This window comes from Callionymus lyra, chromosome 12, assembly GCF_982586985.1.
Source record: "Callionymus lyra chromosome 12, fCalLyr1.hap1.1, whole genome shotgun sequence".
Classification (NCBI taxonomy): Eukaryota; Metazoa; Chordata; class Actinopteri; order Syngnathiformes; family Callionymidae; genus Callionymus; species Callionymus lyra.
Window position 1 is genome coordinate 16430103 of NC_141829.1, and position 16655 is coordinate 16446757.

Consider the following 16655-nt stretch of genomic DNA (forward strand, 5'->3'; position numbering starts at 1 on the left):
GTTTGTGCCGAAATTCATAAAAATCAATGTTTTGATTCAATCTTTAGTCTTTTCATCACTTTAGCGCTCATTAGCTTAGCTCACCTTTTCACTAGATATACATTTGTTACACAAGCTACCATGTGACCAGCGAGGATGATTGACAGGAGGCAGATGTCCATAGGAAAAAGCTTTTATTGAAAAACACTTTCAGTTTGTAACAGACGGTGGAATGTGAGTCGGTGACAAAAACCGCTTCGGAATCACAACCAGGTTTTTTCTGATACTGAAAGGAAACGTGTGTGTGTGTGTGTTGTGTGGTGTGTGTGTGTGTGTGTATGTGGTGGTGTGGGGGGGGTGGATGAAGAGGGGTGGGGGGGGGGAGCCGGGAGTCGTGATGAGACAACAGAACCGGGCCGGATGAGAAACCATAAACAAATATAATACTGTCACTTACAAACTGGACTGAACTCAAAAGCGTTAACAGGACGAGAACTAATCAATAAATATTCATGGTTCACACTTATGGCACAAATATGCAGCAGTCGGTTTGGCAACTTTTCCCGCTCGTCTTCTCTAATCACCATGGAAACAGTGCAAAAGGGGAAAGGGGGCGTTGTCGTGGAGTGGGAGGGGGCACGGGCTTTCCATCAAGCGCTAGCTAAAATACATAGCAAAAATTCAAATTTATACAAAACATCTCACTTTATAAAAATGTTTTTTTGTTCGGGGGATTATTTACAGAAGAAGCTATTTACCAAAACAAGAGTGTGTCGTTCCTTGTTCGTCTAGAAAGGTGAGTAAGGCTATCGTAACAACCCGGGATCCACAAAACATGGACGTATGTACAGTTTCTTACCTACACAAGTACGGTGCTAGATCACGTGACCGAGGGCTGACCAATACGAGCAAGGCATTTTTCACAGACGCCCGGCGTCCTCCCGGCGCCCGCGACTAGAGCGGCCGTTAGCGGCGGCTAGAAGACGAGAACTCCAGATTGAAAGAAACTAATAAGATTGTCGTTTTTTTTTTTCTTCTACCGCGGACCGAGTCCACGTCGGGGTGTTTTTTTTCCGGTTTTTTCGCGAGTGTGTCGCGGCGGGAACTGTTGTTGTTGTTGTTGCAAATGAAGAAGTCGTACTAGAACGAAAAAGGGAGTCGAAGTAACAGCAGGTGCGTGTGTCTCTACATCTTCTGGTTGTGTGTGTTTTTTTGACTTGGTAAGAACACTTTTTTTTTCACTGTTTTTTTTTCTCTTCAGAATTTAAAAAAATAAATAAGAATTGCATATTTGCAGGACCTGCGACCTCTTAGAGGCACAGACCTCCGATCAGGACAAGGCGTGGCTTTTTCGGTGAAGTTGCCGACAGACAGATGACGATGAGGGATGAGCGCGGTGAGGTGGTTTTGAGGGGGGACTAGGGGGGTGGAGAGCAGGGGGGATGCTACACTGAGTGAGTCTGCCATCGTGTGCGCTAACCGTGAGCTATTATTGGGTCTGACGCCTCCCCTGCCTGCGCCCTCTGCTGGCGAGGAGGTCATCGTGATTGCATAATAACGTGTTAACGCGTCGGGGCCCCCCCCCCCCTCGACTGTGCTCTACTTGTCCGTCTTAAATAAGTTTATTTTTTGCCTCCTTTTGTTGTTTTTTTTTGTCATCTACTCGTCACAAACAAACACAATATGCTAACGAAGGAACGACGTGACAAAACGTCCCTGTGCTTTTTTTTTAAAAACTTCCCTCAGCTAGACCGCAATTTCTTTTTTTTTTGTGTCCCTCTCTGCTACGAATGGCGTCAGAAGTAGGTGGCTATGTTAGTCCGCCTGAACAGAGTTGGAGTGGGCTACTTCCTGTCGTGGAGTCGCCTCCATGATCGTCCGGTTGGATGAGTTTTCTCCCCGTCAGGGGGGGGGGGGGCGGTACAGTACCTAAAAGCTGTCTCAGGTCGCTACGCTAACCGTCCAGGGCCTTCTTCTTCCCCTGACGCCCCAAAACTCCAATAAGGCGAACCGGATTTTTTTCTTATTGCCCGGAAAAACCTTTTCTCCCCCCCCCATCTCGACCGCCCCGCTCACTGTCGCCCACCGCGAAGAGTGGCATTTAAAAAGTGCTGCTCCGCATCGACTAAAGACCACCTCGAGCGCGCCTCGCTGTGTACGACGATATGACAAAGCTGCGACCAGATATGAACACAAAAACGTTCTTTTTTTTAAAAAACTCCAAGAAATAATCCACAAACGTGAGCGATGTGGGTGATGTGGGGTGAGGAGGAGGGGAGGGTGAGTGATGAGTCCAACAGGAAAAGTCCCGAAAGGGGGACTGGTGCAAGAATATCGCCCCATTTAAATTCCGTAAAGTCTTTCTGGAAGCGGGGCGGCTGTTTTCCCAGAGTTCTTTGTGGGCTCTCCTCCGCGTCTCGTTCAGAGTCCCGTTCCCCTCACGAGGTCAACCACAACTACAATAATGACTCGGGCTTTTCCCCCGAAAAGGCTCTCATTTCCCAGATGCCTCAGCGGCGCCGACAAACACACAGCGGCGGCGGGGGGACGAGGGTTCAGCGAAAACTCCCGCGAATAATAAAATAGTGACCGAGGAGATGAGGGAGAGGAAAAGTGTCTGCTGGCGCCCCCCCCCCCTCCTGCTCCATCAGGGAATCGACTCCCGTCGGCGAAGTTCAGACTTTGTAGTAGATGTTGGCGGGACTCTGCGGCGGCATCTCCTGGACGATGTAGACCGGGTGCCCGTAGTCGCCGCTCACCTTCTCGTAGTGCGGACAGAAGACGCTGTCGGCAGTCCTGAGCGGGATGATGATGTCGCTGGGCTCCGAGCCGTTATTGTTCCCGCCGCTGCCGCTGCGCTTGGGCGTGGCCAGTGTGCTGAGCGACAGCGTGGCGGCGTGCTGCGGCGAGTGCTTGCGATGCCGCCGCCGGTACTTGAGCAGCAGCAGCACCAGCATGATGATGATGATGATGAGGATGACGCTGCCGGAGGCGATGCCCACGAAGAAGGCCACCTCGGAGCCGATGACGCCGGACGACTTCCCGCCCGAGTTGTTGCTGTCGCTTTCCCTCGGCGCCAAACCTGCGAGAGAGAAAATGTCGCCGTCAGTCGCCGGATCTTCGGGGGGCGCGACAAGCTAGTAAATCACCGAGACGTGCGGGTGAATGATACAAGTGTGGTAGTTTGGTTTTGTGGCATTCCTTTAACTGTTTTTGGAAGTGAGTAGCTTCAGCAGATTTATTACACACATCTAAAATCTGACATTTATAACATCGAAAAATCGGAGTTTCGTAAAAGTGCCCAAAGATTGAGCCAAGTTTTTGCTGACTCATCGAAAACAAAGATCCAAAGTGAGGTTTAGATACACTCATGATCATTGATCTGCATTAAAAAAAGACACAGTAGATCTGAACGGGGTTTTTTTTCCATTTAAATTGACATTGCAATTTAATAGAAGGACATTTTCAAATCCAGAGGCTGATTTAAAAAAGACAAAATCGCTTACACTGACTCTACAATAGAAATAAAAAGCTCCATTTTAAAAGTGCTAAAAAGAATGTCGAAATATTCTATCGCTGTAGCCAAAAAGGAAATTCTTGCCAAAAGCCGTAAATCTTTGCGGTTTATTTTAGGTAATTAAATTCTGACATTTGCTAAGACTATGCTTAAAGATTATGCTAAAAAAAACTCTTGTCGATATTCATGAACATGAAGTTCGACAATAAACGAGCCGTTTAAAACTTGTCATTTTTTTGGTCGAAGCTTCGTCGCAAATCACAAAAAACGTGTTTTCTCTTTGTTCCTGAGGAAAGCGCAGCTGCTTTTACAAAAACGTCGGAGATAAGATGGAGGCTGAAGCCGGTTCGTCGCAGACGTACGGGCGATCGTTTCTCCTGAAATGCTGGAATTCTGCCAGCGAGCAAAACCTTAGAAGTCCTTGAGATCCTTATCGGCTTTTATGGACAACATTCAATTACCGGCTGATGAATCGCTGACCTTTTTTTTCTCTTCCTGACACACACACACACACACACGCGCACACACACACCAGCTGTCTCTGAAACTTGAGCTCACCTGGTTTCACGTCCACCTCGTTGGTGTTGTGGCTTTCTTTGCCGTCCGAGGATTTGGGCGGGTGAGGAACTCTGGTGGGGTTGTCTTTGGATGAGATTGGGTCGGACGGATCTGAAAAATGAACGAGATGTTTTAGTCAAACGGAAAGGAAAAAAAACAAACATCATATATTACAATAAATTCTGATACTGTAGGAACAATGATGTATTCGTAGCATTGGCCGAGTACTTGACTCTGGCCTACCATTTGTTTTGGTTACAAAACATTCCTAAGCAACAGCTATAAAAGCCGCTGGAGTCCACTGTATCCTCTTGTACTCAGTCAGAAGTAGGATCTCACAGGATTTAATTGTTCCTTAGGCTGCGGGTGACATAATGACTACTGCCATCTAGCATACTTTTATTTTATCCACACTTTATCAAAATTAAAATAATAAAAAAATAAAGCGAAAACAAGCTTCTGTAGCCGCCATGCTAACATAGCTATCTGTTACAAAATGTTTTATCAGGCAGACGTCTGGTGTGAGCAGCAGGATATTATATTTGCCCTCTGGCTCAGCTCACACACGACCCAACTCCGTGTCACCAGCTGGTTCTGAGTCACGACCTCCGGGCAGGGGTCACGGGTCATTAGCTGCCATTATAGCGTCGGAAAAACAAGGCTACGGATCCTATGAGCGTCGGAGGTACTACTCACTCTGTCCCACTTTCATGAGCATCTTCATGGACCTGGTTTTGCACACGCCGCCCTCCTGGTTGTCGATGCCCTCCATTGTGCCGTTGGACGTCGCTGTGGACAGAGAGAGAAACGGTCGTGAACAATCGGAACATCGGTCGCCACTCGCACAAGACCAGGAAGTGAGTCATGAAATCGCAGGGTCCCCCAGGAGCCACTCAGTTATACCGTCCTGACGCTGATGTCTCGTGAACCGGGCGGGGTAAGTGGCGGGCGATGACGGCGGCCATTTTGGCAGGCAGCAGCTTGAAACCGAGCATTAGCGCTAACGACACACGCGGGAGCATTAGCGCTAATTGAAGAACACGATGTTATGAACGAACGGGCCTCATTAGCGGTGGTGAGACAAACAGGCCTGCGGGGGGCGCCAGACTTTAATCCAACACGAGTGTTTTTTCCACGGTCACCGTGGGCGACGCGCTGATGTTTGTGTGACTCGACATCTGGTCGTTGACACAGATTAAGTTTCATTTTCACATAGATTTTATTTATAATCTGGAGGTGGGCGGGGCCTCGGAAGAGTGACCTAACGGGCTCATGAGATCATGCATAGAACGTCGCCCCCTGCGGCTGTGGATGGAAGTGCGGCGGAGCCAAGCAGGGGCAAGGAGGGGGGGGCGGTGGCTGGTGGTCTATCAGGTCAGTAACACACAAGCTAACGAGCTGCCGGGGCTTAGCGGCTTGGCTTCCCGCCAGCCGGCCCTCCCTTCCCCTCCTCATCCCTCCATCTTCTCTCGGCGCTCTGACGCTACATGAATCCCACCCGCCCCCCCTAGTTCTGGTCTCTGGCATCCCCCCCGGTCTGAGACATTCACCGACTCACTTGTGGAGCCTTGAAAGCACATTACAGACAAAATCTCCTTTAAGGAGCTTAAAGTGCTGCTGCGACTGTTATGTTAGCCACGTTAGCCACGTTAGCGCCCCGGCGGGACAGGAATGTCACTCTTTTGTGTGTTACGTTGGTACCTGGAACACACACACTATCGTTAGTTATAACTCGCCTACATCAGCAGCTGACTTTTAGGGAGAATATGTATTAGCATGTTAGCATAAACACCAGCGATTTGGTCGATTAGCTTCCTGGATTATTGGCAAAAATCTGGCGATATGATACGTATCACGATACAGGGGCAACGATACGATATATCGAGGTACTGTTGGAACGAGTATATATTTGTAGAATTGTCCAAGTACTTGACTCTGGTGTTTCAGAATTCTGAAAACTAAAATACATCAGCTTTAAAAAGCAGCTGTATCCTCCTGTCCCCAGTAATCGCCAGGATTTCGCAGGATTTCCGCGTTTCTTTAGCTGCGGAGGACGTTATAAACGCTGCCATCTAGCGGCCGGGCGTTTAATTGCGAGAAGAAAATTAATAAAGCCCGGGAATATTTGCACGTCAATCAATTATTTTAAACTTATTATGTTATTTTACACATACTTCATTGAACTACACTATACTTGTAAAATAACTGATACGTAAAATTAAAAAGATGAAATCTAATTTTAGAGCCAAAAATAAAACAATTAAATTAAGTAAATTGATACAGTACTGTCGAATATTGATACAGAATTTAAGTGTATTGATATTTTCTTACAACCATAATCCTGGATAGATTGACCCCACGGGGATGTTTTCATCCACAGTGGCACCTCAGATACATTAGCGCCCTGTAGAGAAAGTCAGGTTCTAGAGAAAAAAAACTGGACGATGACAGGTCTCAGTGTTTAACGCAGTCACATGATTTGTCGGCTTGTTAGCTTAGCAACAGTTAATGAAGCTAATCTCCCTTAAAAATGTCCTTTGTCCAAAACCTCGGATTGTGCAGCGAGTGACGTCAGATGCTTCACTTCATAGTGATCAGTGTTGTTGCTCATTATCTCGGAACAATCGTCTCATTTCACAGAAATTCTTCTTGTATTTCGCGGCTCGTTAGCGCAGCCAGAAATCTCGTAATTACAGCCGGCGAGACGCTTGCGCCGAGCGGCCCGGCGAGCGCGGACAAAGGCGGCCATGAGATCCACGCTGGCCGTAATTATGGGGGAGCGCACGTCTTAATTGTTTGTGACAGGGGGCGCCGTCGCCTAACTTGGGACACCAGTGACCCTCGGAGAGAGGCCGGGGGCAGCGCGGGGTCACCGTGGATACCAAGCAGTCATGCAACCGCTGTTGCCACGACAACTGTACGACTCCACTTGTGTAGCGGTAAAATAGAAATTAAATAGTTTCAAATGTTATTTAATGATTGTTTCATTAATTAATATTTTTGCAAAACCCATTCTTAGTAGTTACGCCTTACTTATCTTAATATGAATAATAATAATTTTCATTCTTCTTTTCAGTATTTATAAACAAAATTAAATGATTTGATAATAAAAACCCTTCTTTTAAATTATTTATTTTCATAGTAAAAAATTGACTTTCAAATCAAATATTTAACTGTACCATAGATTATTTTTAGCGCAAAAGAGTCGCTGTCAAATGGAGAAAAAAAAGGAAAACATTAAAATACAAATTAAATTCATTATTCATTCTCCATTCTGTGATCTGAACGTTCTAAAATAACTCTCCGACAGAAGCAAGAGCTTCCTGTCACATGACGTTACATGTCCAACTGCAGATCACAAAGTCGGAAATAAAAAAAGTGATTAAAGAGCTGACGATGTTTAAACTGCTGCGGGCCTTCTGCTAACACACACACACACACACACACACACACACACACACACCATCACACACACACACACTCTTCATGTCATCAGCTAGCTTACTCGGCTCTCGGCTCGGGGCCACGCTGCCGCAAACGATCACATCAGGCATCAACTGGAGCGTCTCACTGACACACACACACACACACAAGACAGATCCCGGGCCTGATGTTTCAGTCCTACAGGGTTAGAATCGGTTACCCCGGCAACCGAACGGGGTTGTTAGTGCGACCACGGCGGCGATGTCGACGTTTGAGAGAGAATTAAACGATTAATTAATGAGGAGTGACGCTGCAGGTGTGTGTGTGTTACAGCGCTGTTGACGCCGGAGGAAACGCACAAATGCGCGTGCACGTACAACTACGCACGCGCACGCAGCTACACACACACAAATACACACTGAAAGAAAAAGTGTGCAAAAAGCGCCCCAATTAAAAAAAAGAGCAGCAGCTTTAAAACTGTGGCCAAGACGACACACTCACAACCTCAAATTCACACACACACACACACACACTTTCACACACTCTCACACACACTGGCAGCTTTTCTCTCTTTCAACCGAACATTTGCATTCTGGGAGGCGGTGAGGGGACGGACATGCAAGAGAAGCAAAATTGGATTTTTCTCCTTTTTAAAGTTCTAAATTAAACTTTCCCACCATAGTTCATTGTGTGTGTGTGTGTGTGTGTGTGTGTGTGTGTGTGTGTGTGTGTGTGTGTGTGTGTGTGTGTGTGTGTGTGTGTGTGTTCGCTCTGTTTCATCTACATTAAATGATCCTAATGTTTCCGTTGATAAGATGAAAAGAAACTTCCGTCTCACCGACCCCTTGACCTTTGACCTGCTCCACTATTTACCTGTATTACCTGCGGGGGCTGCTGGGCGTGTCCAGCCAGGCAAAAACGTCCCGCAGCTACCGCGGAAAAATTCTTCCGGAGAAACCAGTTTACAAACGCTTTGATCCGACACTCGACAATAACGACTGCGCCGTGATTGGCTGAGAGACCTTCATGTTCGTAACATAAGCTAGTAGAGCCGTTAGCACTTAGCTTAACTCCCCGGTTATGAAATGGGCTCAAAACATCGGTGTTGACTTACAGATGATGTAGTAGTCCTTCCCCCTGAAGAACTCCAGGCCCCACAGGTTGGGACTGAACTCCTGGAACTTGAGCGTGAACTTGACGTCCTGGTCCGGCTTGACACAGTTGAGCAGCGGCGTGTCGGCTTTGGTGATGGTGCAGCTCTCCAGCTGCTCGCGGGGAACCATGTACACCTTGAAGTACTCCACGCCGTCGGGCACGCCGCCGTCCACGCGCGGGCACACAATGTCCAGCTTGTCCCCGATCTGAGGGTACAAGACCACGCCCTGACCCGGCACGAACCTGCAGAAAGAAAAAAACGCAGAGTTAGCTAGGTCACATGACTCCCACTGAGCGTGTGCGGAAACACATCAACAGGAAGTGGATTATCGTTGTGGACATTAAAAATAGAGAAAAAACTTCTTTTTTTTTAAATGAGTGCTAACATAGACGAAGCGCATCTTTGATGTTATTTGATAACGTAGCTAGGTCGACAAGAGACTCTCCCACCAGAGCGACTTCATAGTTATTTGGCAATTATTAGGGATGTGTATAGGCAATATTCTGACGATGGAAAAAGTATTAAAAACAAAATCTATTGCGATACTGAATGAAAAAGGATATATTTGTAGTATTGTTCGATTAAATTTACTGTTTTGAAACCAAAATATGTCCAAATATCAGCTTTAAAAGCAGCTGGAGTCGACTGTATCCTCTCGTCCTCAGTCATTGCTGGAAGCAGCCAGAAGTTTAATTGCAACAAGAAAATAAACAAATGCAGTGAATATTTTCATGTTAATAGTACATTATTATTTATTAATTTATAAACGATTTAACGAAAAAATAAACCATAAAAGAACTACGCTAAAAATAAAATATGAATTGAATACAAAAAAAAGCTGATACAGGGTTAAATATTTTTCTTACACCCTTAATTAATTCTGGGGTTGTTATTACCTACATTAATATCATGGAGTTGAGTTCAAACCATGATGGAAAACTCGATCATCTACATAAAACAACAGGGAGGGACAAGTTGGCGGCGTTTGTGTCGGAGCCGGTGACTCACACTCGTCACGTTCCTACAGCGAAACTACAACCTTTTCAAACTTTCACGGCAATGACTCGCAACAAAAACCACAAATTAAAATTGTAAATCAATGTAAAGGAGAGTTACGTCTTTCGTTTAAAAACAACGTACAACGCCCTTACATACATCCTGGCACTTTAACAAACACACACATTCCCTCATGCTAACACACACTAAAAAAGACACACAGTAAACTAGGCCAAGTGAATTTTCTTCTGCCCCGAGGACACACTCAGCGGTGATACAGTGACGGACAGAGAGCGACAGGCATTACAGCGCCATCTGGCCTCATCGGTGTGCATGTGTGTGCGTGTGCGTGTGCATGTGTTTATACGTTATGCAGGTTCTGAGAGAGCTCTTGACGAAAAAAAAGCCTCCGGGGTTTCACTTCAACACGGAGGTTTGTGTGCACGAGTGTGTTTGATTGTGTGCTCGTGCTAACAGGTCGGTCATGCGTGACGGCACACGTGTGTTTACGTGGAGACCCGACCATGCGTGTTCATCCTTAACGTGCGTTACATTAACTGCCTTCAAACTTCCTCGATGTCACATGACCGGTAAAGGAGCTACTCGCTGGCGTCTTGTTTAGCTTACGCCTATTTGCAAAAGTCTTCTGCAAACGTTCCAAGACCGGAGCCCTGAGGCGTCCCACATCTGCCCCCGAAGATCTTTAACGGCTTTTGTCGCGCCGCATAAGTGCGTTTATGTTGTCTTTTATTTAACATGTCGTAAAGAAAAACTCGGCTGTTAATGGACATGAGTTTTGTAGCCGTCGTGCTAACAGATGTTTAAGCTCTTAACTGAGGATGAGATGAGTCTTCTGGGATCAGACCGTCAATCCAACTATTGTTTTGCTTTCTTTTTTTAATGAAAACACATAAACAACAATTACGCTATCGGCCGTTAAACACAGGTTGAGCTAGCAGCGGAGACACAAAATGCTGAGTCATGAAAAGGGCTTTTATATAGTTAACTAGCTTTCTTTAATTGACCTTAATAACATCTCGAAACCTCAACCTTTGCTCGACGCTAATGCAAGCGCTACATGCTAACGAAACCATAGACTTTCTCAAACGGGGAAAAAGTTGAACCTCATCCAACAATTACAAGTCCTGAGACGTGCGAAGCTCCATCAGAACCGGTGTTGGATCCAGTCTGGGAGCTTCAAAGACGTCACGCAGGAGCGATAATTAAATGTGGTGAGAGACTCGACGACTCAGGTGTCGTGGGGGGGGGGGAAAGTTTGTCCGAGGATCCTGAACTCAACACGTCCCGCAAACACGTCGAAAACTTTCACTGGTTGGCGATCAGATGTTGGCCAGATGTCTTTGAACGCACCACCGAAAGGCTTTTGTTTCCCGGGTTTACAGTCGGTGGTGCGTTCAGGGGGCGCCTGGGTAGCTCAGCCTTCAAATGTGACAACATTTGTTCAAACTGTGTGTGTGTGTGTGTGTGTGTGTGAGAGAATGTGTGGACAGGAAGTGTTTGGAGCGGGAGGTGATAAAAACAGAGGTGGAGGTTGCTGGTTGACTTCCTGAGGTGAGGACGATGAACAAATGTTTCTTCAGCTCCTGTTCCCGCCGGAGTACTCGGAGAAAAACACTGCTTCATGTTGTTGCTAACAAGATTTAAAGAGCTTAGAAAAATATATGTTTTGTTCTTCAGGGTTATCGGCTCTTTATAAATTGTTTGGGATTCACGGGGCAGAAAAGAAAGTTTTTGAAGAACATTTTTCGTCCGTCTCACCTTCATCAAAAAGTGTCTCTCGTCACTAAATGTCTCTGTTGTGTCCAGGTCTCTATTTTAAACTCTGTAATCCTCCCACTCCTCTCCAGGGTGGGTTCTGTGGGGGGGCTCTAGAGGGGTCTGTGTATGTGTGTGTGTGTGTGTGGGGGGGGATCAACTGTTGGGACTGCACGGCTGCAGATTCATTAACCCGGCAGACAAAGATGAGGACGACTAATCCACCGAGCTTTCGCCCTCTGCCGTCTGAGGACGGAACAAGGGGTCTTTACTAATGGTAGCCCCCCGCTCACCCCTCGCTCTCTCCCGGGTCTCACTCCACTTCATCGACTCCTCGCCCTCGTCTGCCGTCAATCAAAACCCACCAAGAACCCGGTACCGCTCGGACGTTAACGAGAAAACAGAGTACGACGACGACCCGTCCTCCTCACTACAGGCGGTGGCCATCTTGTTCCTGCAACACTCCAGAGACTCGTGAAAGTGAAACTAATACAATTTTATGTTGTCCGTCAAATTTAAATGCTAATTTATTATATTAATCACATATTTATAGTCAATTTCTGTCAGGCTTTCTCCACATATATTATTGAATCAAATTATAATTATTAAACTTTCAAAGAATCTTCACTTTTATTGATTTATATATATATATTTTAAAGGTAAAAACAAGTCTATATTAACTCAAATTATTTTTGCTATCGTTGTACGAAAGCTTGTTTTCTGTTTACTTTTTTTAAACGGTGAAACCTCTCACTCGAGAACAAAATCACATGAATTATAACACACAACACAACTACTTTTCAGATAACTACAAAAGATACACATCGGTTTAGTTCCTCCTGACGTCTGCCACGGCACAGCTTAGCTAAAAACAACAATCTTTCTGTTCATCCTGAAGTACAAGGATGCTCTGCTCCCAGTGTCTCATGACTGGCACAGCTCCAGTTAAAACATTTGTTAATTTGGTTTTGTTACGTTTTCTTTGTTTGGATTTTGTGGCCACAGATGTATATTTTGTGTATTTTGTTTCTCTGCGGTGCATTTAATGCGTTAAATTTAGAATGTCTTCACATGCAAGGAGCAGCACAAATACACAATTATCACTATAAACCTTTTTTAAATGTAATTTTGAAAACTGGGCTTAATCATGTATTGTTCAACTTCCTTATTTTGGATTTACTTTATTTACTTATTTATCGTCTTAACTACTCCGTTTCATATTTATTATATTGATTCAATTTATTATCCACAATAAAATCAACAGTTTATCCGTCAACATCTTCTCACGACACAGATAAAGTTTTATTTACGTAATTTTTCCTGAAACTTTCCACTCATCGTGACCTCTGAGGAGGATGTGATTCACGCGGACAAAAACAAAAATAAATATGCTTCCTCAGCACTCGTGAGTGTCGCTGGTGTCCACGCTCACCGGAGACGTTTAAGGCAAGTTTAGATATCAACATTCCTGACGATGGGGCTTCTTACGGGGGGCCCCCCCACAGTCACAATGGCACAGGTGCCCCGTTAGCCGCGGGTCACAAAGAGCCTTCGGGGCCGACGAGTAATCTCTTAATGAAGTCGCTGAAGAGAAGCAGCGAACATGAAGCATGTCGAGCAGGATTCTCCTTTGTTTCTCCCTCCCAACTACAAACTGGATTACCAGGGGAAGGAGGTGTGTGTGTATGTGTGTGTGTGTGTAAGAGGGGGTCATTCTTCTTTTCTTGGGAGGTTCATGCATACGAGCAGAAAAGTAGTAAAGCGAACACAACAATGAGGTTTAATCGACACAGCCGCGGGGCCTGCGGAGACACACACACACACACACACACACAAAGGGCGAGCTACTCTTATAGCCGACGCACAAAAGCATCCCTCCAGCCGTGGCCCTCACATTTCTGCGGGTCGGTGAAGTAGCAGCGGAGCTGGCTGAACAAACAAACCGGTCGGAGGAAAAGTCTCGGACCCTGAACGCCTCGCTTCGCTCGTCGATATCGCGGGCGTACAAAGAACACACACATACACACACACTGGCTCTGCGGAATGTCCAGCGGGTCGCGGGGTCGGAGGCCTTGGCGAGCCGCGGCCGTCCGTTTTCTAAGAGCAGTGAAGGTGGCACGGTGCTTTCGAGGACCCCCGAAGTTGCAGCGAAAAATAAACAAATGAAACTAATCGATATATACACCAAAATGTACTCACAATTATTGCTTCGCACAACTCTATACAATTCTACACAACTCTCCACACATCTCTCGACACATCTCTCTACACAACTCTCTACACAACTGCACAAAGGCACACTAGAGACTCAAAAATATGTTTGAATCTGGGAAGGATGCTGGGGTCAAAGGTCATGTTTGTGGAAGATGAGACTCGATCTGGAAACACGTCAAGTGTTGTTTACGAGCCGTTTTAATAAATAAACACTTTAAAAACAATTGTAGGATGAGACTTTTTCATCCGCTACGTTTATTATTTATAAGATGTTAAGCTAATGCTAACAGGCAACATGCTAACAGACGCTAATGGAGAAATTCAGATAAAAGTTTGATTTTTAATTAAAGATATTTTCTCCGAAAACACTCTTTGTCTGTTGATGTGAGTGTTTACGGACTCAAAATGTCGTCGTGTACTGGAGCTGAGGCAGACGTTTGACTCTCAGCGCAGAACAAACCAATGTTAAACTAAAACACAAAAACATTTTACTCCTGATCCAGAAAATCTTTCATTTCGGAACCCGAATGAAAAATGTTGACGTGTTTAAAATGTTATTACTTTGAGGGATGAAACTTTTTTTTATATATAATAATCAATTTACGTAAACGGGTGACGTCACTTCTCGAGACCCTTCGTATGCGTGGAAAAAAAAAGTTAAAAGTGCAAAAAAATATTCGCAGGATCACTAAAACATTTAAACTGAATTAAATAATTTATTTTCTCTACTGAAAAAAAAATACAGTCAAACCAAGACCAAGAGTTCACGCAAAGTTCCGAGTCACGCGCTGTACGGCAGTTTTCGCGCTGGAAAACTAGGGAAAGATCATCTTTAGATTTAAACTTCTACTAAAGTACATTTTAAAAATTCGTAATGACGTCATTGAAAGGTTCTAATGGACGCCCAGAAAAACGGCACTTTGAGACGAGTGGGCTTTTGACCCGACGCGCAGATGTTCGTGACAGTCGAGAAAGTCCGGCTCGGAACCTCGACTCTCCAGAACCAGTCAGAACCACCTGTTGGACCTGCCGGACTTCTGACCATCTGGGGTTCTTTATAAGTCTTGAATGTTTAGGGTTTTTTTAAAAACAAAGTGGAGGTTCTGGCCCCTACAAAAGGGCAGCGCCCCCGCCGGGCGGAACCGAGGAGCCGGACCAGGAATATTCATGAGACTTGACGGATGTGATAAAAATAACAAAGAACCTTCTGAATGTAAAAAAAACAAACTCTCATCCGCTGCGACGGGTGAGGGTTTTTGGTTCCGATACGGGGTGACACAAGTTCGGATCTTTTGAAGCTGCGTAAAAAAAAAAAATGCGCATTTGTTTCGTGGAGTTGGAGGCCCCAGGTCCAGTTACCGGACCAGAACCTCCACGTCCGCATGACGGTTTCTAGAAGGACGCGGGGGGTTCGGAGATCCGACATGCATGACAACAGAGATCCGTGTGTGTGTGAGTGAGAGAGTGTGTGTGTGAGACTTACTTGGTGTTGGTGGTGTTCCAGTAGATGGACTCCAGGATGAGCGCGCGGCACAGGTCCACTTTGAAGGCGATAAACAGAACTCCAACATAATATCTCCACGCCGAGTCCCCCATGGCTGCTGCTGCTGCTGCTGCTGCTGTTCCTTTCGATCCAATCCAAAACTCTCCCGAGTGTCGCTGCAGTTCCGTCTGATAAATCCTGGACCTGGATCACAGCATCATCCCAGACCTAGTGCGCGGGTCCCGGGTGTCAGCGGCCGGTGCGTAAAGACTCCGGGGCGCAGAGATACATATCCTCCGTTCAGATCTTCACCAGATTAAATCCGCCAGAGGACACAAAATCCAGGGATCGATAATCCGTCCGCTCCTGTCACAGGGTGGAGATGACAAAAACAATGAGGGCGGATGGACGGAACCAAAAGAGAAGTGATGAGCATGAGAGCAAAGCAAAGATTTGGGATGGAAGTTCATACTAACAACATTCACACGTCCATGTAGAAAAACGAGCGCGCGCGCGACAACCAAAAGAAAAAGGGGGTCCAGCCGCGTCCAGCTGTCCAGCAGGTCCAACCGCTGCCGAGTTCCACTCCGAACCCTGGACGAGAAGTCACTGGCGGAGCCGAGCCCGGGACTAAGACAGGGCTGCCCAGGCCCCGCCCGGCGCCGCCTGCCATTGGTCAGCGGGCGGTGGAGGCCCCGCCCCTTAGAGGGCGTTGATTGGTCCATGGGGGCGGGGGCTTCGGTCTGTCAATCAAGCCGAGTTCGGGCCGTGGCATCAATAACAGGCGATCATTTAATTCCGATCAATTTGATTCAAATCGATGTCATAGATATTATTGCTTTAACGTAGAATATTCTTTTAATAAACCCATAGAAACGTTGAATTAAAAAATAAGTCACGCTCTGACGTCACAAAGAAGAACCCTTAACACCATCGTTCAAGTGTCCAGTGTGTGAAGATAAACCTTAAATATAAAGCCACAAGAACGGCAGTGACGTCACAGCATCTAACCTTGTTGAATTAAACGAGTTTCTGGTGGAGAGTCAGGCCGGCAGTCTTCCGTGGAGCACGAGCGCCCACTAGCGGCGGATAAAGCACAGCCTGCATAGACGCGCAGAGAAGCGATGGAACTAATTTGATAAAATATTGAAAAAAAAAGTTCACAACTTCAAGATTAAATTCCGGCGTCTGAGCGCGGATTAACGCCAAAGGTCCAGGTGACGTCACGACGCTGTTTGGTCGTGGTTCCAGCAAACGGTTCCTTTAAAGTCTTAATTGGAACAGTACACTTTGACACCCGCGGCCCGCTCGCCAATGGTCGCTAATTTAAAGATCACACACTCGCACACACACACTCGGAGTAGTGTGAAGTCCTCACACACTCCGGAGACGTAATTCCATCAAAACACGTGACACAAAACGTTTGTGGATTGAAGGTGTTTGTTGATGACGGGAGATCGATAATTGAGTTTATTGGAGCTGCGACGATTATTCAATTAACACACACACACACACACCTACACACACACACACACACGCTCAAATCCTAAACT

The 16655-nt window shown here is 46.0% G+C and overlaps 1 protein-coding gene across 1 annotated transcript; it reads right to left on the reverse strand.

Annotated features, from left to right (window-relative positions):
• Positions 1-999: 999 nt before the first annotated feature.
• On the reverse strand, positions 1000-15691 carry efnb2a (ephrin-B2a). Its single transcript, XM_087803752.1, has 6 exons — positions 15579-15691; positions 15103-15468; positions 8592-8875; positions 4751-4843; positions 4055-4165; positions 1000-3061 (listed from the first exon to the last, which is right to left on the reverse strand). Exons 2-6 carry the CDS (start codon positions 15213-15215, stop codon positions 2655-2657), a joined length of 1008 nt encoding a protein of 335 aa, XP_087659878.1. The 5' UTR covers positions 15216-15468; positions 15579-15691; the 3' UTR covers positions 1000-2654.
• Positions 15692-16655: the final 964 nt, after the last annotated feature.

What these genes read in the sequence shown, in the direction of transcription:
- efnb2a (XM_087803752.1), bottom strand. Translation starts at nt 15,215, where the DNA reads ATGGGGGACTCGGCGTGGAGATATTATGTTGGAGTTCTGTTTATCGCC. An exon ending in TGGAACACCACCAACACCAA is followed by an intron (nt 8,876 to 15,102) that starts GTAAGTCTCACA and finishes TTCTTTCTGCAG; the next exon opens with GTTCGTGCCGGGTCAGGGCG. An exon ending in GCTCATGAAAGTGGGACAGA is followed by an intron (nt 4,166 to 4,750) that starts GTGAGTAGTACC and finishes TTCATTTTTCAG; the next exon opens with ATCCGTCCGACCCAATCTCA.